We start from the raw sequence: 18357 nt of genomic DNA, 5'->3' as shown, positions 1-18357 counted from the left end.
ATTCAACATTATAATTTCTCAAAGACGTTTCCGGTTCTATTTAAAACTAAACCTACAGTGTTCTCTATTTTCGCTTCATAAATTCTGAAAGGAAAATAAAATTTTCTTAAAACTTTTCCTACACTATAGGAAAAGCATAGTGACTCAGGAATTTTAAATGATCACCAACAACACAATTAATTAAATGGACCTCTGTTGTGCTGACATGTATAATTTGAGAAACAATCTGCAAGAAGTGTAATTCTACATGGAACCCGGCAAAATGTGTCCATCCAACAGTCTGTGCACAACTGAGCAAGGAGCAACTGAGCTGATTTGTTTGAAAATTATCATTTTTAGAGCAAATAGGTTCTATTTAAGGCAGTCCAATCTCTTTCAGAATGTAAATTCCTAAGAGTTTTTGATGAAAAGAAAATTGAGACCTGTAGGAGCCAAATTTTCATTGAAAGTTTGGCAGACAATTTATGCAATATAAGATTATGTAATCTGTGTCGATTTTCTTTTAACCTGCTAATATTAAAAACAATCTGTGGTGGTGAACATCTCACTCCATGAAGAGTTATTATGCATTACGGTAAAACTGCTTACCACACTTTAAATTATAAGAGCACCATGCTTATCAACTTGAGATTGAGGAAGTGACTTTTAAACAGAAGAAATGCTTTGAGTTTCATAATGCATGCTATCTGTAGCTCTGTTTTTGAAGTTTTCACTGTTTTATATAGAATGTAATGGGTAATAAGGGAATTTGGAATATCTGCAAAATTTGTTAAAGTTTCTATTCCGTTTTACAAAAGTGGAACTGAAATTTTGCAGTGAATATACAATTAATCATGACTTTCATTATGACAATACAATGTATATTGCATCAAATACCAACTCTATCATATGCTCTGACCTTAAGGATTAGAAACATTTTCATTTCACAGAGGGATTGTGATTTGAACTGTGTTTTGCAAATATTTGTACCTTACTGAAAGCATACATGTTTCATATGCCATGATTTAACCCATTTGATGTGCTTCAAAGAGCCATGATTGCTGGCAGTGGGTTGTAAGGGGCGATGCGTTGGGTTTCCTTGACTGATGACTGTGTATGGAACCTGGTCTGAGGCTGGCTCATGGCACTCTGTAGGCTTGTGTAAGTTGTATTTGCATTCTGAGTTTGGTGATCGTGAGTATAATGTCTAGGATTTAAAGCCGTGACTTCATGAAGAATAGATTGTCAGCTCATAGACTTAATCAACATAACTACCTGTTCCCTGCTTCTTGAGATAAGGACAGTATGGCGGTTGTGATGTGTAGCGGGTTTAAAATGGTGCTCTATTTCCTGGGCAGTGTTCTTCACTCCTCCTTTCTTTAGAGCCTTCCTTGTCGTCATCTGAAAAGCATTGCTAGGAAGAACTGAACCCAAAGGGAATTTGAGCTGACTCCATGAAATTAAGATGAGAGAATGATCAGTTAAGTTCATCTCCCAGATAAACTCGAGTACAGCCTAAAGGAAAACCTCCACTTGGCTAGGAAAAAAGAACAGGCCCACGGAGGCTTGCCTTGCACTGTGAGCTCCCAGGCAGGCGTGTGAGCAGAGCAGCACTGTAGATCTTGGTGTGTAAAGAGGCAACACTGAGGGGGCAACTAGGTACTGAAGTTCAGAGTGTACAGAGTTACGAGTGACATCTATCTATAAGAACTCCAGATTCTGGAGCCAGCGGGATTTTTGCTATTTTGGCTTAAAGTTGGTTGGGCAGTATGCGTCAAGTGATGGCCTGGTGACATTCTTCAACTCAGGTTCATGATTCAAGGTATGAAACATTGCCGAAGTCATCAGGGCGTGCAGGTGGATGCATGATGGAAGTGAGGTCTTGCTCTCCGGCCTACCTCAGAGTTGGATTCCAGGGCAACTGCAGGTTGCCCAATCTGGCTTCTAGTTGCATGGTTTGCCTTAAGTGTTGGGCATAGTCCTTACTACTCTGTCTCTTACTTATTTGAAGCGTAAAATCAGGACAATAATGACAGTTTCATGCAGCTGTATGAAGGACAGATGGATCAATTTATATTTATGAAGTGTGAGGACTTCTAAGTTCTCAAATGTTGGTAGCTATTGTATTTTCTCATAACCTGATCATATATTCTCTACAAATTAAGCAGGCTGGGACAACAGAAAATGTCCCAGATTATTTTTAAAATTATATTTCCTATTTTCTTTAGGAAAGGCTACTATGTAAATGTTAATAGATATACTGTGTTACTTTTTCTTGTTAGGCCCAAACTTTCAAGTGAGGTTTTAGCTATTTCTGCTGGCAATCATATAATACATCAACACAGAAAGAGTGGCAAAAAGAATAAATGGTCCTTTTAATTTTTAAAGATTTTTTTAATTTCTATTAGAAATTCAGATATACAGAGGAAACTTGGAGAAAGATCTGTTAGCATGTTCACTCCCCAAGTGGCCATAATAACCAGAGCTGAGCTGATCAAAACCCAGGAGCCAGGAGCATCTTCTGTGTCTCCAATGCAGGTGCACAGTTGCAAGGCTTTGGGCCATCCTCTATTGCTTAGCCAGGCCACAAGCAGGGAGCTGGATGGAAAGTGGAACAGCCCATATGAGATCCCAGCACATGCAAGGCAAGGACTTTAGCCACTGGGCTATTTTGCTGTCCTCTTAATTTTTAGGAATTGACCATGGTCCAGATTGTGAATACCCATTGTAGAGTTTCAGGAAGTTGATGTTGGTATCAGCACATTAAGGGTTTTTATAGCTCTTAAGGACAAATTATGTCTGCCAAGCTTAACCAAGGAAATGCATGATATAGTTATCTCAAGGAAGTTTATGAGGACCCATCAGTTATTCATGCATTATTATGTACATATATATAAACCACATGCATGCATACATGGACATATATTTTGTATACACTTGAGCATAATATGTACTTTGCATACATATAAATTTTTTAAATAAGAATCCTTGGAACTACAAAGCCAAAATTCATGTCTAGAAAAGTTTGGATTATGATTTGAAAATAGCATAGTGAGTATGGTATCCAAATAGCACATCTCATTTATTTAATGTGCACAGACCACATCCTTGAGCAACGGATTTCAGAATTCTCCTACATAACCTGGACCCTTGGGCCTGGTGGTGATTTATGTCTAACCAAGCAAGTGCCATGGGTTAGAAATCCCCTCATTCCCGGCTTCCTTCATGGCCGATCTAAACACCAAATGTATCAACTCTACTCCAGCATTGTTGGTACTTATCAATTTCTGAGGCTCTGAATTCTTTTCAGCTTAGCTTTTGATAAGCTAGCTTTATAACCCTTGGGTTCTGCTGTTCCTGGTGGCTGCACGCGTTCCTTCCCAACGACACACGTGCACTAGTGACCTGGAGGTCGTGTGTGCAGGAAGGGCAGGAAGGAAGTAGAGCAGACACCACAGAAAGCAGCCTTGGAGCAGACTCTCCCGACTCGTCTGGCACATTTTGGTGATTCCTCACTTTGCAGTTCACTGGTGATTATTTTTTGGATACCATGTCATTTCCCAAGCCCATGGTGCCATGACGGTTCATCTAGGGTTATCATGAATCATGCATGACAAGGATTGTGAGATTGTGGAAGAAATCAGCTGGTTCCGTGCTGAGGTCTGCACAGCACAGAGGGTTATTTTTTTTTTTTTTTGCAGAAGTGTGAAGTCCAGAACCCTGGTGGGTGGCCCATGGGCCACACCTGCTTGTTGTGTTCTGAGGCCAGCTTGGGGGTACTTGCCATCAGTTCATTAAAACTTGAAGATGATTTATACATAAAGCATGAAAACATACCAAACATTTAAAATGCTCATTCGAATTTCATTGTGTTGTTTTCTCCCTTATAAGTAACTTCATTTAAAAATATATATATATATATATATTCAAGCAGAATTTATTGGAGACAATTGAATAAATAGGATATATTTGGTGATATATTTGGTGATATAAGTTTCTGAAAATACTGGAATATATGCCATGCTCGCATCACTGATTCCTTCAAGTGTGGAGGAGAGAAATGAGGAAGATTTTAGGGAACCAGAAGGAAAATGTGTGTAAGTTGATTCAGTTTTCATAATTAATGCTTTGATTTTTAAAAAATAATGCTGTAAGTTTGATATTATTTGGCAAAAATAATAATTTAGGATCAACAATGATAAAGAAAGCAATGATGTTGGTAGTTTTAAAATGAGTGTTTGGGACATTATTTCATGATAGGCCACGTTTTTTGCACTCTAACTAGCAATGCCTTTTGATCACATAAGAATAGACAGTTGCTCAGACTCCTTTAGCAGTAAATGGTATTAAGGCAGGGGGAGGCGTGACTGTACCCGGGCAGTGTGCTGCTCTAGCCTTGCTCTCATCCCTGCGAGAAGAGCAGCGCCCAGGTCCTGCCTCCTGGGAGGTGCCATTCCAGTCTCTTTGGTTAGCCTTGTTCTTTACTTTGTACTGGAGAGAGATATGGGTAACTGTGCAATGGGAACTTAACAGAATCTGTCACTTTTGATGACATGCTCTTCTGTGCTAGTTTTAAGACACAAAGGTGGCCACAGCTTACCAGAGAAGACTTAACCTCAGAGAAATGCCTCAAGCAACCAAACCAATGAAGCTGTGTTGGGCTCTGGCATGGAAGTGAGTGGACTGCTTGAACATATAGAAAGTTTTGTGATGCTGATGCTTGCTGGGGAGTTTTCCTCTGAGACGCTGTCTTTAAGGCCTGTCCGCTGAGTTCAGCCCATCTCGCCTCATACTCCACGCTGACTGACTTCGAAAACACTGGCCAGAGTCCATTGCACTGTTGTGGTTTGGACTGAGTATTTAAAAAATGCCACTCTGCAAAGCAAATGACACATAGTGCTTGAACAGAATGTCATCACGACTTTGATGCTGTGTCAGTGTTAACCCTACGCCTTCTATGTTTCTTGTTTAATCAGCAAAGTGAGCGCATTCCAGGTGTTAACTCTTGTTCAAGTTTCTCAAGTTTGTTAACTGGATCATTGGAATTGGGTTACGTTCTGCCAACAAATACAATGGATTATTTCTTTCTATTTTTAATAGCTAAAATATGCATTAAAATATGAGAAAGTAGATAGTTTTATTAAAGTTGCTTAAAGGTGAACCTTCGTTACATGTTCTTCATGTAACAAAGAAAGTTTAAATACTTTTAGGTCAGTATGTGCTATCTTTTCTATTATATTTACATCATCACCTCAAAATCTTTTACTTTAGTCCTGGCAAAGATTGCCAAAGGGAAAATTTAAGCATTGAAATCAGTTTTCTTCTGGAGGCATATTTTTTGAAGAATGAAATTAAAATTTGTGATTCAGAGAAGTAACAAAATTATGAAAGGTGCCCTTCCTCTGATTCTTTCAGTGCAAGACATGGTTGATCTGATCTGTGCAATAGTGGGCTCATGAGGAGGACTGAGAAATAGAGATGAGAATGCTGTTTTGTTTAGGTGGGTGTTCAGGAGAGAAGTTGAGAGTAGGAGAGAAAATTTCCAGGATTAGCTCCCATCTGTGCAGAGAATATTGAAAGGTTTTTAAGAAGTTTCCTGTACAAAAAGAATACCTTCTTCATCTTGCTTCCTGAAGAGGCAGGGCCTCATGTTTAGATGTGTCTGTTTAGTGACTAATTGCTGGAGTGCATATTGGGACTATGGTAAATATGTGATTGGACCGCTCCGGGCAACCATGATGCATTCTGCAGACAGAAAGAAGACCTTAGGGTTCATTTCACTTAGCCTTCTAATTTTAGAGACAAAAAGCTAGAGGTCTAGAGAAAATAAGTTACTTGGGTTAATGAGTTCAGAGCAGCTGCTGTCCAGTGCTTATCAGGAATGGAACCTTTGGGTTGTTCCACCTGCCACGAAGCCTGAGACTCTGGCATTACTTAAATCACATATTTCAACCTTCTTGCAGTTATATTGAATTTTTTTAAATCAAAGAATAATACTATATCATCAAGATATCACTGCTCTCCAGTACATGAATTTAAACATCACTTGTTCCATTTGTCTTAAAAATCTTTCAGATACCAGTAACCAACACACTATGGCTTTTTCTTTCCTCTACCTTTCTCAGCCCAGCTTAGTCTCAAGTGTATGATTTATTCATTCTTAAATATCTGATATTACTGACATTGTCTTCTGTGTAGATAATCATCTCCTTAGTTGAAAATTGTAGCTCACAAGCCAACCACTTGAGAAATTGTTAATGTTTCTCTTAGCTGTAGCACAATGACTCCTTTTCCCTGATGCTTATCTCTTTGACTTACTCTTGTGAAATGTGGTGACTCCACCCACCCATCCTCTGTCCCAGGCTGCTGTAACAGGTGTGCAGAGCAGGGAGCCTCAGTTCAGAGAGACAGCTGGACTTAACCTGTACACCTTCAGACACGCTGGTGCAGACGTAGTTATAGGGTAGCTAAGGGCAGACTTGAGTCAGTCATTAGGTCAGCTCTTCCTGTCAGATGACTTGCATCTGCCCTTAGCTTAAATTCTCATTATGAGAAATGCATAAGAAAGCTTGGCAAAAATAAAATAAGGAAAAAGCGCACATACTTTGTCTCTTTTTAGTTCTTACGTTTCTGTGTGTCTCTAGTTACCAGGCTTCCTCCTATTCTGGTAGCATCTGCTTATGTGGGTACTTCTGATGCACATCTATCCTGTGATTACATTTGTAAAAAATGTATTTTTCAAATTATAAGCAGCCTTCATATTTTGCAAAAATGATAGCATTATTATCTAGAATTTCATTTCTTTTAAACATTTCATAACAATGGATAATTAATTTAAATGTATGGAAATTAAATCAAGGAATTATCAGGAAAACCACGCTCTGTGTCATTTGTCTCATTCACTAAAGTCATCTACATTAAGATTTGTACACGATTATAAGCACTTCTATTTATCTCATTACTCTCTTTAAAGTACAGGCACAGGTGACTCTAAGTCCCATGTGATTGTATTGACTGATTTACTTTCCTCAACAAATATTTAAGGATACACTTCACTAATGCTCCAAAAGTACACGTTGGTACAAGATCCTAAAATCCTGTGCCGTGAGTTTATGGTAGCCTAGAAGACCAAGCACACGTAATAGGTACATGATTCCTCCATGACATAGATGTCTGTGTCATAATTCCTGGCGTCTTTCCATCTGTTGTATTATATGGAAAAAGTACATCTAAGTAAGATATTTTATTAAGGCTGTTGATGAGTTAACTATGCTATGTGGACATTATCCTGGGTTACCGTCAGAGCCCACCATCATCACCAGCGGCCATCGGGGTGTGGAAGAGCAGGCAAAACATCTCAGGGTTACCAGACTTCAGCTTCTGTTGCTGGATTTAAAGCTTGAGGAAGAGGAAGTTTCTAGACTGTGGGTGGTTTCTAGACAAATATAGTGAAGAATTAACTCACCTTGAGCCTCCAAAAGGAAACAGCCAGATTCTAAACCAGTGACGCTCCTGTAGTCTTCTGATAGCCAGAATGATCAGTGGTGTGTTTGTGCTGGGCAAGCCGGCGGTCATGTGGTGGCTTGTTTCAGCAACAATGAGAAATTAAGTAGCTTTTAGTCCCTAAAGCTTGTAGACTGCTCCAGGAAAGAGTGGAAGGTTATGTTCATCCACTATAAGAAATAACATTTAAGGACTGGACACTACGCTGTATGTAATGTACCAAATGTATCAAAACTGTATGCAGTTTGCCGTTATACATGCGGGTCTACATGTCACCGTTAAACTTTTAAATGAGGAAATCATTTCGGAGGTAGGAAGTTTAGGGAAGCCTGTAAGAGTTTTGAAAAACGAGAGGGAATTATGGTAGAGAAAATGCACATATCTTAAAACATATCTGAATCGACTTAATGGACCATTCATAGAAATATGAAGGTTAAAATTGTGGCTGATGAGAATGTTTACAACATGAAGGACACGTATTTGAAAACTGAAAGAGAGGGAATCCTTGTATTGTGCCTGAAAACCTAGCAAATTCATATTCCTGGAGTTATGTGGAAGAAGAACTTTCAAGCGATGAATGAACTTGGATATTTAAGTTCACTGACAATTTCGGGACTTTCTGTAACAGATTGAAAAGAAGCATCCTACCCAGAAGGTCTGGCAGCCTTCTGTTAATCTTGCAGCAAGGTTAAAAAAAAAAATCAAAGCATTCAGTCTCACTGAAGGTTCTTTTAGTGGATTAAGTGAGTGGGGTTATCTAGGAAAGACTTTAGAGAAAGCTCTGGACACGTGGAGAAAATGTCCTGGTGTCCACAGAAGACACATGTCATTCTTGAATGTTGTATGAGCAGAAATAGTGCCATCTGGAGCCACAGGGGACAAAATGAAAGAAGCTGCTCTTACACCTTCCCTCAATGTATACAGGCAGGAATATAACGACTCACCTGTCAGTGTGCTGCCATTTATGAGCACAGACCATGGATTCCAAAAGATGGAGCTTTGAGCCTGGAAGGAAGGACAACAACAACAAACACAGGATAATCCCCAAACTGTGAAACCAGGAGTGGAATTTTTCAAGTGGAATTTTTCAGGTGGATTGTAAAATTAATTTTTTCTCTCCACTTTTCGTCTTTTTGTACAGTAACATCTGTAAATGCTATCCTCAGCCTAGCCCATCGTTGTGTTTTTAAAGAAGGCAATGTGCTTTTCTCGAATTTTATAAATTCATAGGTCTGAGTTAATTCTATCTAGAACCTTTTTCCGTACCTGGTTTAGGGTATTGGAATGCTGAGATGTAGAACGTTTGAGCTGATGGACTTGACACTCCAGTGAGTTGATACTTACAAGCACCTTAACATGAGGCAATGTGGTTTTCATGAGGCATGGTGTGACTTTGCAGCCAGAGGTGGGACTGTGGTAGGAAGAGTGACTGTGTGCAATGATGCCTGGATCCTGTGTGCGGAAGCTGTGGAGATGTTATGCTGAATGGCAAGGGGAAGCAGTATTCTTGGGGCTGGATTTAAGGCTGTTAATCAGGAGAGATGCAAAAGTAAGCAGGCACAGACATTGTGGGACCTGGTTAAAGCTGCTGCCTGGGATGGCCACATTTCTTTGGGAGTTCCTATGGTTGGGTCCTGCCTCCAAGCTCCCTGGCCAGTTTCCTGCTAAATGCACCTGGGGGATAGCAGATGTCAGTGTAAGTGCGTGCGTCACTGTCATCCATGTGGGAGAACCAGATGGAGTCCCTGGTTCCTGGCTTCAGTCTGGCTCAACACCAGTGTTTGGGGGAGGGGGATGAATGAAAAGCAACATATATACCTCTGCCTTGCTTTCATATTTATGTAACTGAATTAGTACACATTATAAAAGGGGAGAGCATCTCAGACTATGTAGGAGAGACCAATGCAATCATAACGATTTTTAGATGTTGTGTAGGCAGACAGCTCAGGGTCAGAATCACAGTGTGAGAAGTAGCAGGTGAACGTCAGCAGGTTCAGAGGCACGAGGCGCTGTGATGGTTAGCAGGTGGTCGAAGCCTGGGTATACCAGGGGGAGATTCTCTCTTATAGCCTCCAGAAAAGCACATGACTGCTAACATCTCGATTTTAATTCAAAAAGACACATTGTAGACTTCTGAGCTGTGGCACTGGAAGAATATCTTTGTATTGCTTAAAGCCCTTAAATTTGTAGAAACTTGCTATAGGAACAAAAGAAAACTGATACAGCATGCAAATGCATGTTTAAAATAGGCATTATTTTGGGAAGTAAATGATGTAAGAATTTACCAGTGGGATGAAGAGCTTAATACTTAGGATCCACCTGCGCAAACTTTGAAAATAGCTTGACTTTGAATGCAGGAAGGGTGTACAGTCCCTGGAACTGGATTTTCTTACACACAAACTAATCACCTGTGTGCGTAGGATCCTTGCCTTTTTATGTCATTTGATTTTACATGAACATCATCCTTATGGATCCGTCTGACTAAATCCCAACAAAATAATTTACAGCGCTTTGCAAAGATCTGTGTGAGGTGCTGGTATTTGTGTGCGGCAGGGATGGCTGGTGGAACCTGGCAATGCTACAGCCTCTGCCTCTTCATGGTCTGTCTGCCTGAGGCCTTTGCTTCAGAAGAGCTGCGCTGTCTTGGCTGCTCATTCTCTTGGCCGACTTCCCACCACGCCACAGCTGCGCTGACTTGCTTGAAATTCTGTTCCAGTGTGTCTTGATGCCATTTTCCTCTCCCACCTACTCTCAGACACCTCACTTCACCGAGACGATCCCCGCAATTACAGTGTGATTACCATATCGCTCGGGCTATTCACAATCAGCCAGGCAAGTGCCCACAGAACTGTGCAGTTGACTTTTTAAAGCAAGAGGAGATATTAGCCATAGATATGTCACTTCTATTCTATTCTCTATTGATCATCACCGAAACGAGAAGACTGTTCTAGTCCCTAGGAATTTTACTTCAGGAATTAACATTTCAAAGCCCTAGGAGAGTCTGAGAGAAATGCAGTTTAACAAGTCTGCTACAGAAGTCAGCACTACCTCAGGACATTCCCGAGTCTGTGTGGCCGCAGAAAGGAGTGGCCCATCCCTTGGCAGGCTTGGCGCTTGGTTCCAAATGGCATGGTCAATGGTTGTGGTGGTTAAGTAAAAAGCACAGTTGAGGGTTGCCATGGCAATGAGAGGTCACATCTGACATATAGTTTCCCTGGGCATACAAATGAAATCTGCTGTTGTAAATAACTGGTTGAGTCTTGAAAAAAATTATTTTTTAGCATCTTTGTATGTTCCCGTTACTCTAATAATCACCTCCAGATAATGCTTTTATCTCAATTCCAATTAAGAAAAAGTTGTTGTTTAAGCCGTAATGCAACAATGCTGCTTTTCTGTTTATAGCTGCTCGGTAGCTTGAAAATCCTAGCCATTCTGCTCACTTGCTTCTTTGTTCTCGTCCACTTCTGGAGACAGGGGCTGCACGCCTCTCTCCGTGCCACCCCTGGCGGCACCCCTGCTCCGCCCGCGGTCTCTCACATCTGCTTCTGCACCACACCTTTCGATGCTGCCAGCCTCATGTCTATGTCTATGGATTGTTCCCACATTTTGTAGAAAAAAGAATCTAGATACCATGTATATCAGAACTATTTGTAAGTCTTCCATACAGAATTGTGGTAATTATGTGAGTAAACAGGCTACTTGGTTTCCTGCTCAAATGTGACTGCCTTCATTTATGTTCATTGTGCTAAACATTTCACTGCCTTGGGTTTAAAATCATCTCTTATCCTAGACTGCACCGTGGCACACTGCACAGCCCAACTTCCTGTTAACCTTAGGTGAAATGGTCATAGAAATATAATTTGATGTGTCATTTTCATTTTTGGTAGGTCATTTATTCTTTTATGAGTAGAAAGTACACAAGTTCTAGATAAGCTTGAACATGGGCCTGCTTATAGTATTTGCTCACAGAAAAATAATTACTAGTGATTTGATGTCACAATTTAATACTTATATCAACTAAAAAAATGATTTTTTTTGTTTTAAATTGTGCTGGGTGATGTTCACTTCAATTCCAAGACTGGGAATAGTTGAGAGTATTTTAAGTCTTTGCTATTGACTATTGGTACAGTTATTCAGCTTTCCTTCTTTGTGGGCACTCATGCATATTGTAATATGAACATGGATTTACATTTAAAAGATACATTTTAAATACATGGTTAATACTATTCCAATTATATCTATATTGCATATATATTAAATATTTATACATTATATAATAATGTATGCATCAGTTAATGGCTCAAGCATATTTATAAAATAACAAAGTATAAAAAACCATCTAGATATTTTACCTATATATTATATTTAATGAAAAAGAATTAAATAGGCAGTTTGATGCATATTGATGACATACTGAACACTCTATCACAGATAGATACTACCTGTTTATGTGCGTTAGTGTATGAATGAGAGTCAAGTAGAGGTTACAATGAGACGATTGTGTTCAGACTGTTGCTTAGGCACTTGTACCACTGTAGGCAGCAGGCTCACGTCACACGTCAGGGCCCCTGACACACATCACTGCAGATGTTGCTGCCGTATGACCTTGTGTCCTGATATTTGTCACCTGTGCTCACGTAGATGTTCTACAGCAAAGGCTTGGTAAGCCTGAGCTGCTGTAGATCCTGTACTACTTGCTGAGATACAGAGGCAGCATCTTCCTTTGAGTACCTTGAGAAACTTGCAATGCGTTTCTATAAGAATTGCTCTCCAGTACGGTGCTTGCCCTAGCAATGTCAGGTGCACCTAGACAAGTGAGAGCCTCCCGTGGTGTGGCAAGCTGCGTGCCTTGCTGGCACAGCTCCTGCTGATCCACAGACCCTTGGGTTGTTCCAGCAGACCCACTGCTTCAATTTCCATCACTTCCTTCTGAGGAGGACACAGGAAAGGCAGCTGTTCCTCCTGTGACACAAAGTTTCTTGAAAGAATTCTTTGGATTCTCAGAGTTTTGTCAGTATTTGGCAACAACTGTTGCTTGATGAAATGTATTTGAATGATACCAAAGTGAGCAAATGTATGAATATGGGAAAGGATGGTGTTAAATTAACAGAAGGTAAAATGAATGAAATTCCTTGTGTAAGATTCAGTAATATGCCGGTGTGTATTTGGTAGTCAAGGCCATTTCTGGCTTTGAAAGGAGAGAAATTGAAATAAGACCCCAATAAATTTGATTCAAACAATAGAGCGTTCTGTAAGTCTCCTCGATATCGTATAATCACAAGAAAAGTGGGAAATACATTAATATTTTAAGTTTTATAGCCATATTGTAAACCCTTTTAAGTGGGTGATTTATAAGCATGTGGCTGGTGGCTTGAGTAAAATGCAGAACAAACGGAAACAATTCAAGTAATCCAGGCAAGCACTCACAAGAGACAACAGCAGAGGAATGTCTTAGCAATGTAGTGAAGGAAAACATGAATTCAGTTGCACTTAATGACAAAATAAGGATTTATGTTGTGATAGAGAAGTAATTATGAGTGAGATTATTATCTTTAATGATTTGCTGATTAGCTATGTCCTGAGTTACATTGGAGAATTTGAGAATAGAATGTCATGTTTACTTTTAAAGATGGTAAAATAGATGTACAACTGAAATATCTTTGCATTTGTTTTCTTTGTACTGTTATTAACAAATTAGATCTGATCTAATGAAGAGTGGCTGGGGAAGGTGAAGAACTGGATGCAAAAATCCAACCAATTAAAATATCCAGATATTAAAATAGAATGTTATTGTCTTGCTGTGCTGATCCGAAACCAGGAACCTGGAGCTCTTCCAGGTCTCCCACACGGGTACAGGGTCCCAAGACTTCGGGCCGTCCTCCACTGCTTTCCCAGGCCACAGGCAGGGAGCTGGATGGGAAGTGGAGCTGCCGGGATTAGAACCATCGCCCATATGGGATCCCGGCACATTCAAGGCAAGGAATTTAGCAGCTAGGCCACGGCGCTGGGCCCGGAACTGATGTTTTTAGATAATGTGTTCCACAGCCAGTAGAAAAACGCATGTTTGCTTTGGGATTAACTGCTCAGATACACTACGATCTCTTATCTATCGCACTCTTATTGGTGAAGCTGGGATTCGTTTTCCAGTGGTGCTACTCTTTATCTTCCATGGAGCTCTGGCATCTTTCTTAAAAGGGAACTATTTGTCCTTCTACCATTATTTAGGCAAAATTTCCCTTGGCCTTTCGACAAGCATAATCATGCTACTGCTTCCGTCATCATCATCATCACCATCATGGAAGTCATCATTGTCATCAGTGTTAGTAATGTCCCTGCTTAGCAAGATCCTTATGAATCAATTTCAAAGTTTGGTGTTAATAATTCTTATTTTCCAGGTATAATATATACTTCCCATAGAATAATGACTCATTGATTTAAATATAAATGGAAAAAAGTGAATAGCAATTTGAATAACAAAATAATAATTGAACAATTTTTTTCATTTTGAGTATGTTTTCCAGAAACATGCCATACATACCAATGTAGACTTAAAAATAATCATTTGTGAAACAACGCTAAGCTTACAGAAAAGATACAAGGAAGAGGCAAATATCCTTTCTCCCTCTAATGAACTTCTCTGTTCACATTTTATTGAATTGTATTATCAAGTAGAACAGAAGCTGAGTAAGCTCTAACTGCACATTAACTCCACGAAGAACTCAAGATCTTATTTCTTAGCTGAACTGTGAATATCCAAGTGTTGCAGTCCTTGGCTTCCTTGCTGGTGGCAGGTGTAGGGAGCACAGGACAGAGCCAGGAAGGACTCAGCTCAGCAGATGCAAACTCCAGGCTGGGGCGGGGACTTCAGACTTGGGTGGTGGCCGAAAGAACACAGATTGGGAAGTAAGGGGTGCTTGTTTTCTAGTAAGTTGTTCTGTGGCTAGGATACTACCAAGAAATGAATGAAAGCATACAGCCTTCTTGCCCTGTAGTTCTCACATGTCCAGTGTGTGTGTGTGTGTGTGTGTGTGTGTGTGTGTGTGTGTGTGACAACTGTGTGATACATTTGTAAAAAAAGTTAAATCAAATGCACACAATTAACTCTGAAAACACAGCCTTTGAGTGTTACTCTCCTCTGTGTTTATAGAGTACTCTCAGGAATCAGTCCCTGTTATGACACTCACACACATAATGCTCATGATAAAAAATCATTGGCCCACACTGACAATTTCTCTAAAAGTACACATTTTAATTTAAAAATCCTTAAATCGAATTTTTGGAATATTTGGTCTGATTATCTTTTCCCTCTCTTCACGGTAAGGATCTTTCTCTGACTTAGTTTCTTTTGGTCTGTCCACCAGCTTGGATTCACTCCCCTCCTCTTATATCCATCTTTTCCATCTCCCATGGACTCGTCACAAATAGAACCTAAGACTAGCTGGATTACTGGGCTGTTTGCTGAGCTATTCATATTTTCTAATGAATATTTATATACATTTTTACAATAATATAGTGGTTATAAATACTATTATGCCGGTTGAATTCCTTGAAAACAGCACTATTTATAGGACATTTACCTTATTGTACATTTATGTTACTTTAAAATTTAAGTTACTATAATCTTTTATTTATCTAACTTTAAATATTTAGATATACTTTACACTTAAATGCTGCAATCTTATATTTGAAATAATGATTACATGTAAAAATTATTTCAAAGATGCTCTTTTATCTGTCTTGATATTAATATCTTAGAATTTACTTGAGTTTCATGTTGGGTTGTGTAATGCAGATTTGGGGAGAATGCCTTCAGGTGCCTGGCATTTCCTGGGATCTTTATATATCACATTTCATAATTGTTTCCTTATTGCTTGTGCATCTGCAGAGGGATGTTTGAGATACGGAGGCTTCACTGGCACTCGAAGACTTATTCTTGTCCCGTTTGCTCTGTTAGCTGTCTGGTAGTTAGGAGCACAGCTTCTTGGTTTCAGCAGTGACTGGTTGTTGCTGGACCAAGAACAGAGACAGCCCTGCTTCCTGGAAGGAGAGAGGGCAACCTGGAGCAAAATTGTAGTCATTTTTCCGAGTCCTCCAACTTGGTGCCAGCTGCTGTGGCACCCCCAGCTGCTGTGGCTACCCGCTTCCATCCCCAGGCCCATCTTGGTTCTTTTTGGAGGTTCTCTCTTGCAGATATTTCTTTGTGCTAGATTCTCCTTGGAGAATGGTCCTATAATCCAATCCTTGCTGATGACGAACTTTACCTAATGAGAAATGTATTCAACAGCAATGGCAATCTATTTTGTTAGCTTTATTTTGCTTTTGATTAATGTAGAATAATTTAAAATGTCTGGGATACAGGGTGATATTTTAACACAAACATATTGATTGAATTAGAAAATGTAGCATTTTATTTTATTAGCATTTCTTTATGATGACCCAAAACTACTGAAAACTTTTTATTTCTGATACTTCTCTGCAGTGGGGTGAGCTTTGAGGGAGAAATACCTTTGAAAAGCCTGGATGTTGCTAATCCATGAACTCCCACCATGCACCCAGTACCTTGTTCACCAAGTACCTTCCAGTGTGGCCTTGTTTGTCAGGAGAGGAGCCAAGCAGGACAGTCAGGGTAAACAGGACGACTGAAAACAAAAACTTTTCTGAAATAAACTCCCACATTTGAGCCACAGGATATGTTTGCCTTTCTCCTCCCCTTTCTTTCATGTGGCGCACACTGCTGTAGCTATGTTTACTGTATACCTCAGGGAGAGCCTGTACTTTTCTGTGACAAAACAACACCAACAAAAAACAAACCACAAGAACTGGGCCTTTTAAAGACATTCTGGGCAAAGTCGTCTCACCTTCAAGCATTTACATAACACAAAGGATGGATGGGCCCTGGATTGAGAGCCAAGTGACCTCAGGAAAGCTCTTTGCACATCCAGGCCTACGTTTGTTAATAAACAAACAAACAAAAAGTGGGGTGGGTGTGGAACTTGGTTTCATTCATTCTCCGGAAGCCCTAACATTCTAACATTGTAGAATCAGTTGTTACTGCATGAAAGCATGTTTTAAAACCAGATCACTTAATTTCTCAAAATAAAATTTTACCATTTTTGTGCCCCTCTCTTGTAGATAAGTGAGTCGTTTGAATTTGGGATCTAAAGTGGCTTGCACCTGTTGATTTAGTTGATAACTGGAAGTGCTAACTTCAAGCACATTCTTCTCACTCTGAGTCTCCACCTTTGTATTCAGATTGTGAGAGAACTTTCTCAGATTCCTCATTTCACACTGTGCATTCAGTTGAACTTCCTAACAGTAACCCTGCAAAAAAAAAAATTATGTTGGTCAATTATCTTATTTCTTAAGTAACATACATTTACATTTGCTAAAGGTCTGGTGGTTGCGAATGCTTAGTGAAACAGCTGAGATCACAAGCAGGAAGACTGAAGTAGTGCTTTATGTTTTACTTTGTTTAATCTCCAAACTAACTCTGAACACTCGAGCATAATTATGAATACAGCAGCAGAGAAAAATAGGTGAAAAAGCCAACCTGAATTCTAGATACGGCGGCTGTACATGCTTACCTGCAGCACAGCTGGCTATGCTGCTGCTCGGAGTCCTACGGCTTTGTACTAAACAGAGAACTGAAAATGCCAAAGGCTTTCTTTAGGAGAATTTTTTCCTGGTTTGTTTAAAATGATCTAAGAAATCCTTTCCACAGAATCTAGATTCCTGCAGGAGGCAAATTAAGAAGAATTTCCTAGGCTGGAGCCCGGATTGAGCATCTAAGGGTGTCGGCAGCATGGGTGAGCAGCGCAGTAAATGAAACCAGAACGTGTGTAAATGAGCCATGAGTGGAGGAGTTTCTTGTGGGACAAGGGGTTACTTTCGAAATCATCTTGAAAGACCCAGCCTATCTGTGTCTTTAGGGGAGATAAAACCTGGTAGTGTCACCAGAGTTCTTTTGATGTGTGAGTGTGAGTCAGGGAGAGGAGCTCAGAGTCCTACGTCACTGCATGCCTCGGATGAGAATCATGATGTAAATACCTCACACTTAGTGAATATTCAGTTCAAGAGGTAACTACCAATATTATCACCCAGAAATACAAAATTTGCTCTTTTTCATCTCTTCTCCAAATGGAGATTTGCTGCAGGTAAACGCTTTAGCCTAGTAAGTAACAGACATGCCTGTAAGTGGGAAAGGGAGGGAGGTTTTAATCCTTTTAATCATTTGTGCCGTAACTGGTTGCTAACCAACACATGTACATTACAGAGAACCTTTTTGGTCTTTTATTTATATGAAGGGAACAAATCTCATATATTTTGGATATGCATTTTTAAAAGCATAATAATTACCACCCTGCCTTCCCTCCCATGACGATAACAAGGTGTTTTTTAGAATTGAAAAGAAAATTCTCTTTCAGTCAAAAGCTAAAGTTGGAATATGGCGAGATTATTCCTCTTTGAAGCACACAGAGATAAATTCTTTAAATTCGTTTTGTAAATAACTCTATTTCTCTATCAGAAATAAGACAATAAAAGCTGAGAAGCATCATTAAACTTTGATCATCTAGAATTACTCATTTTACAAATTATAGCAGAAGACTTCCAATCTTGTGCTGTATGGTCCTAACATTTGTTCTGGACTTTTCTGCCATATCTCCCATGAGAATTAACATAGGAAATTAAGCTCATGCATAGGCCACTTTGCAGTAAGGAAAAACAACAATAATGTGGTTCAAAATCTACCATGCTAATGCCATGTTTGTTTTTGCGTACATTCAGGTCACCTGATTGTTTATCTCACTGCATAACCTGTGAGAATTAATTCGATATTTAAAACTGTTGACTAAGATCTCTCCCACATGTATAAAT

General features: G+C 39.6%; 1 protein-coding gene across 2 annotated transcripts in view; it reads left to right on the top strand.

The window, feature by feature from the left end:
- The window catches only part of NETO1 (neuropilin and tolloid like 1), an 88911-nt gene that overhangs the window by 9305 nt on the left and 61249 nt on the right, over window positions 1-18357 (top strand). The window contains exon 5 of one of the 2 annotated variants that reach the window (XM_040985120.1): window positions 130-350. The exons of the other annotated variant lie outside the window; for it this stretch is intronic. Coding sequence (XP_040841054.1) covers window positions 130-140 — 11 coding nt within the window. The 3' untranslated portion in view covers window positions 141-350. Of the gene's footprint in view, window positions 1-129; window positions 351-18357 lie in introns of those variants that run through there. 2 annotated transcript variants of the gene reach the window in all.

This window comes from Ochotona curzoniae, unplaced genomic scaffold, assembly GCF_017591425.1.
Source record: "Ochotona curzoniae isolate NIBS_2020 unplaced genomic scaffold, NIBS_Ocur_1.0 contig_43, whole genome shotgun sequence".
In the NCBI taxonomy this organism is placed as follows: Eukaryota; Metazoa; Chordata; class Mammalia; order Lagomorpha; family Ochotonidae; genus Ochotona; species Ochotona curzoniae.
This window is presented reverse-complemented; position numbering and strand designations above follow the sequence as displayed.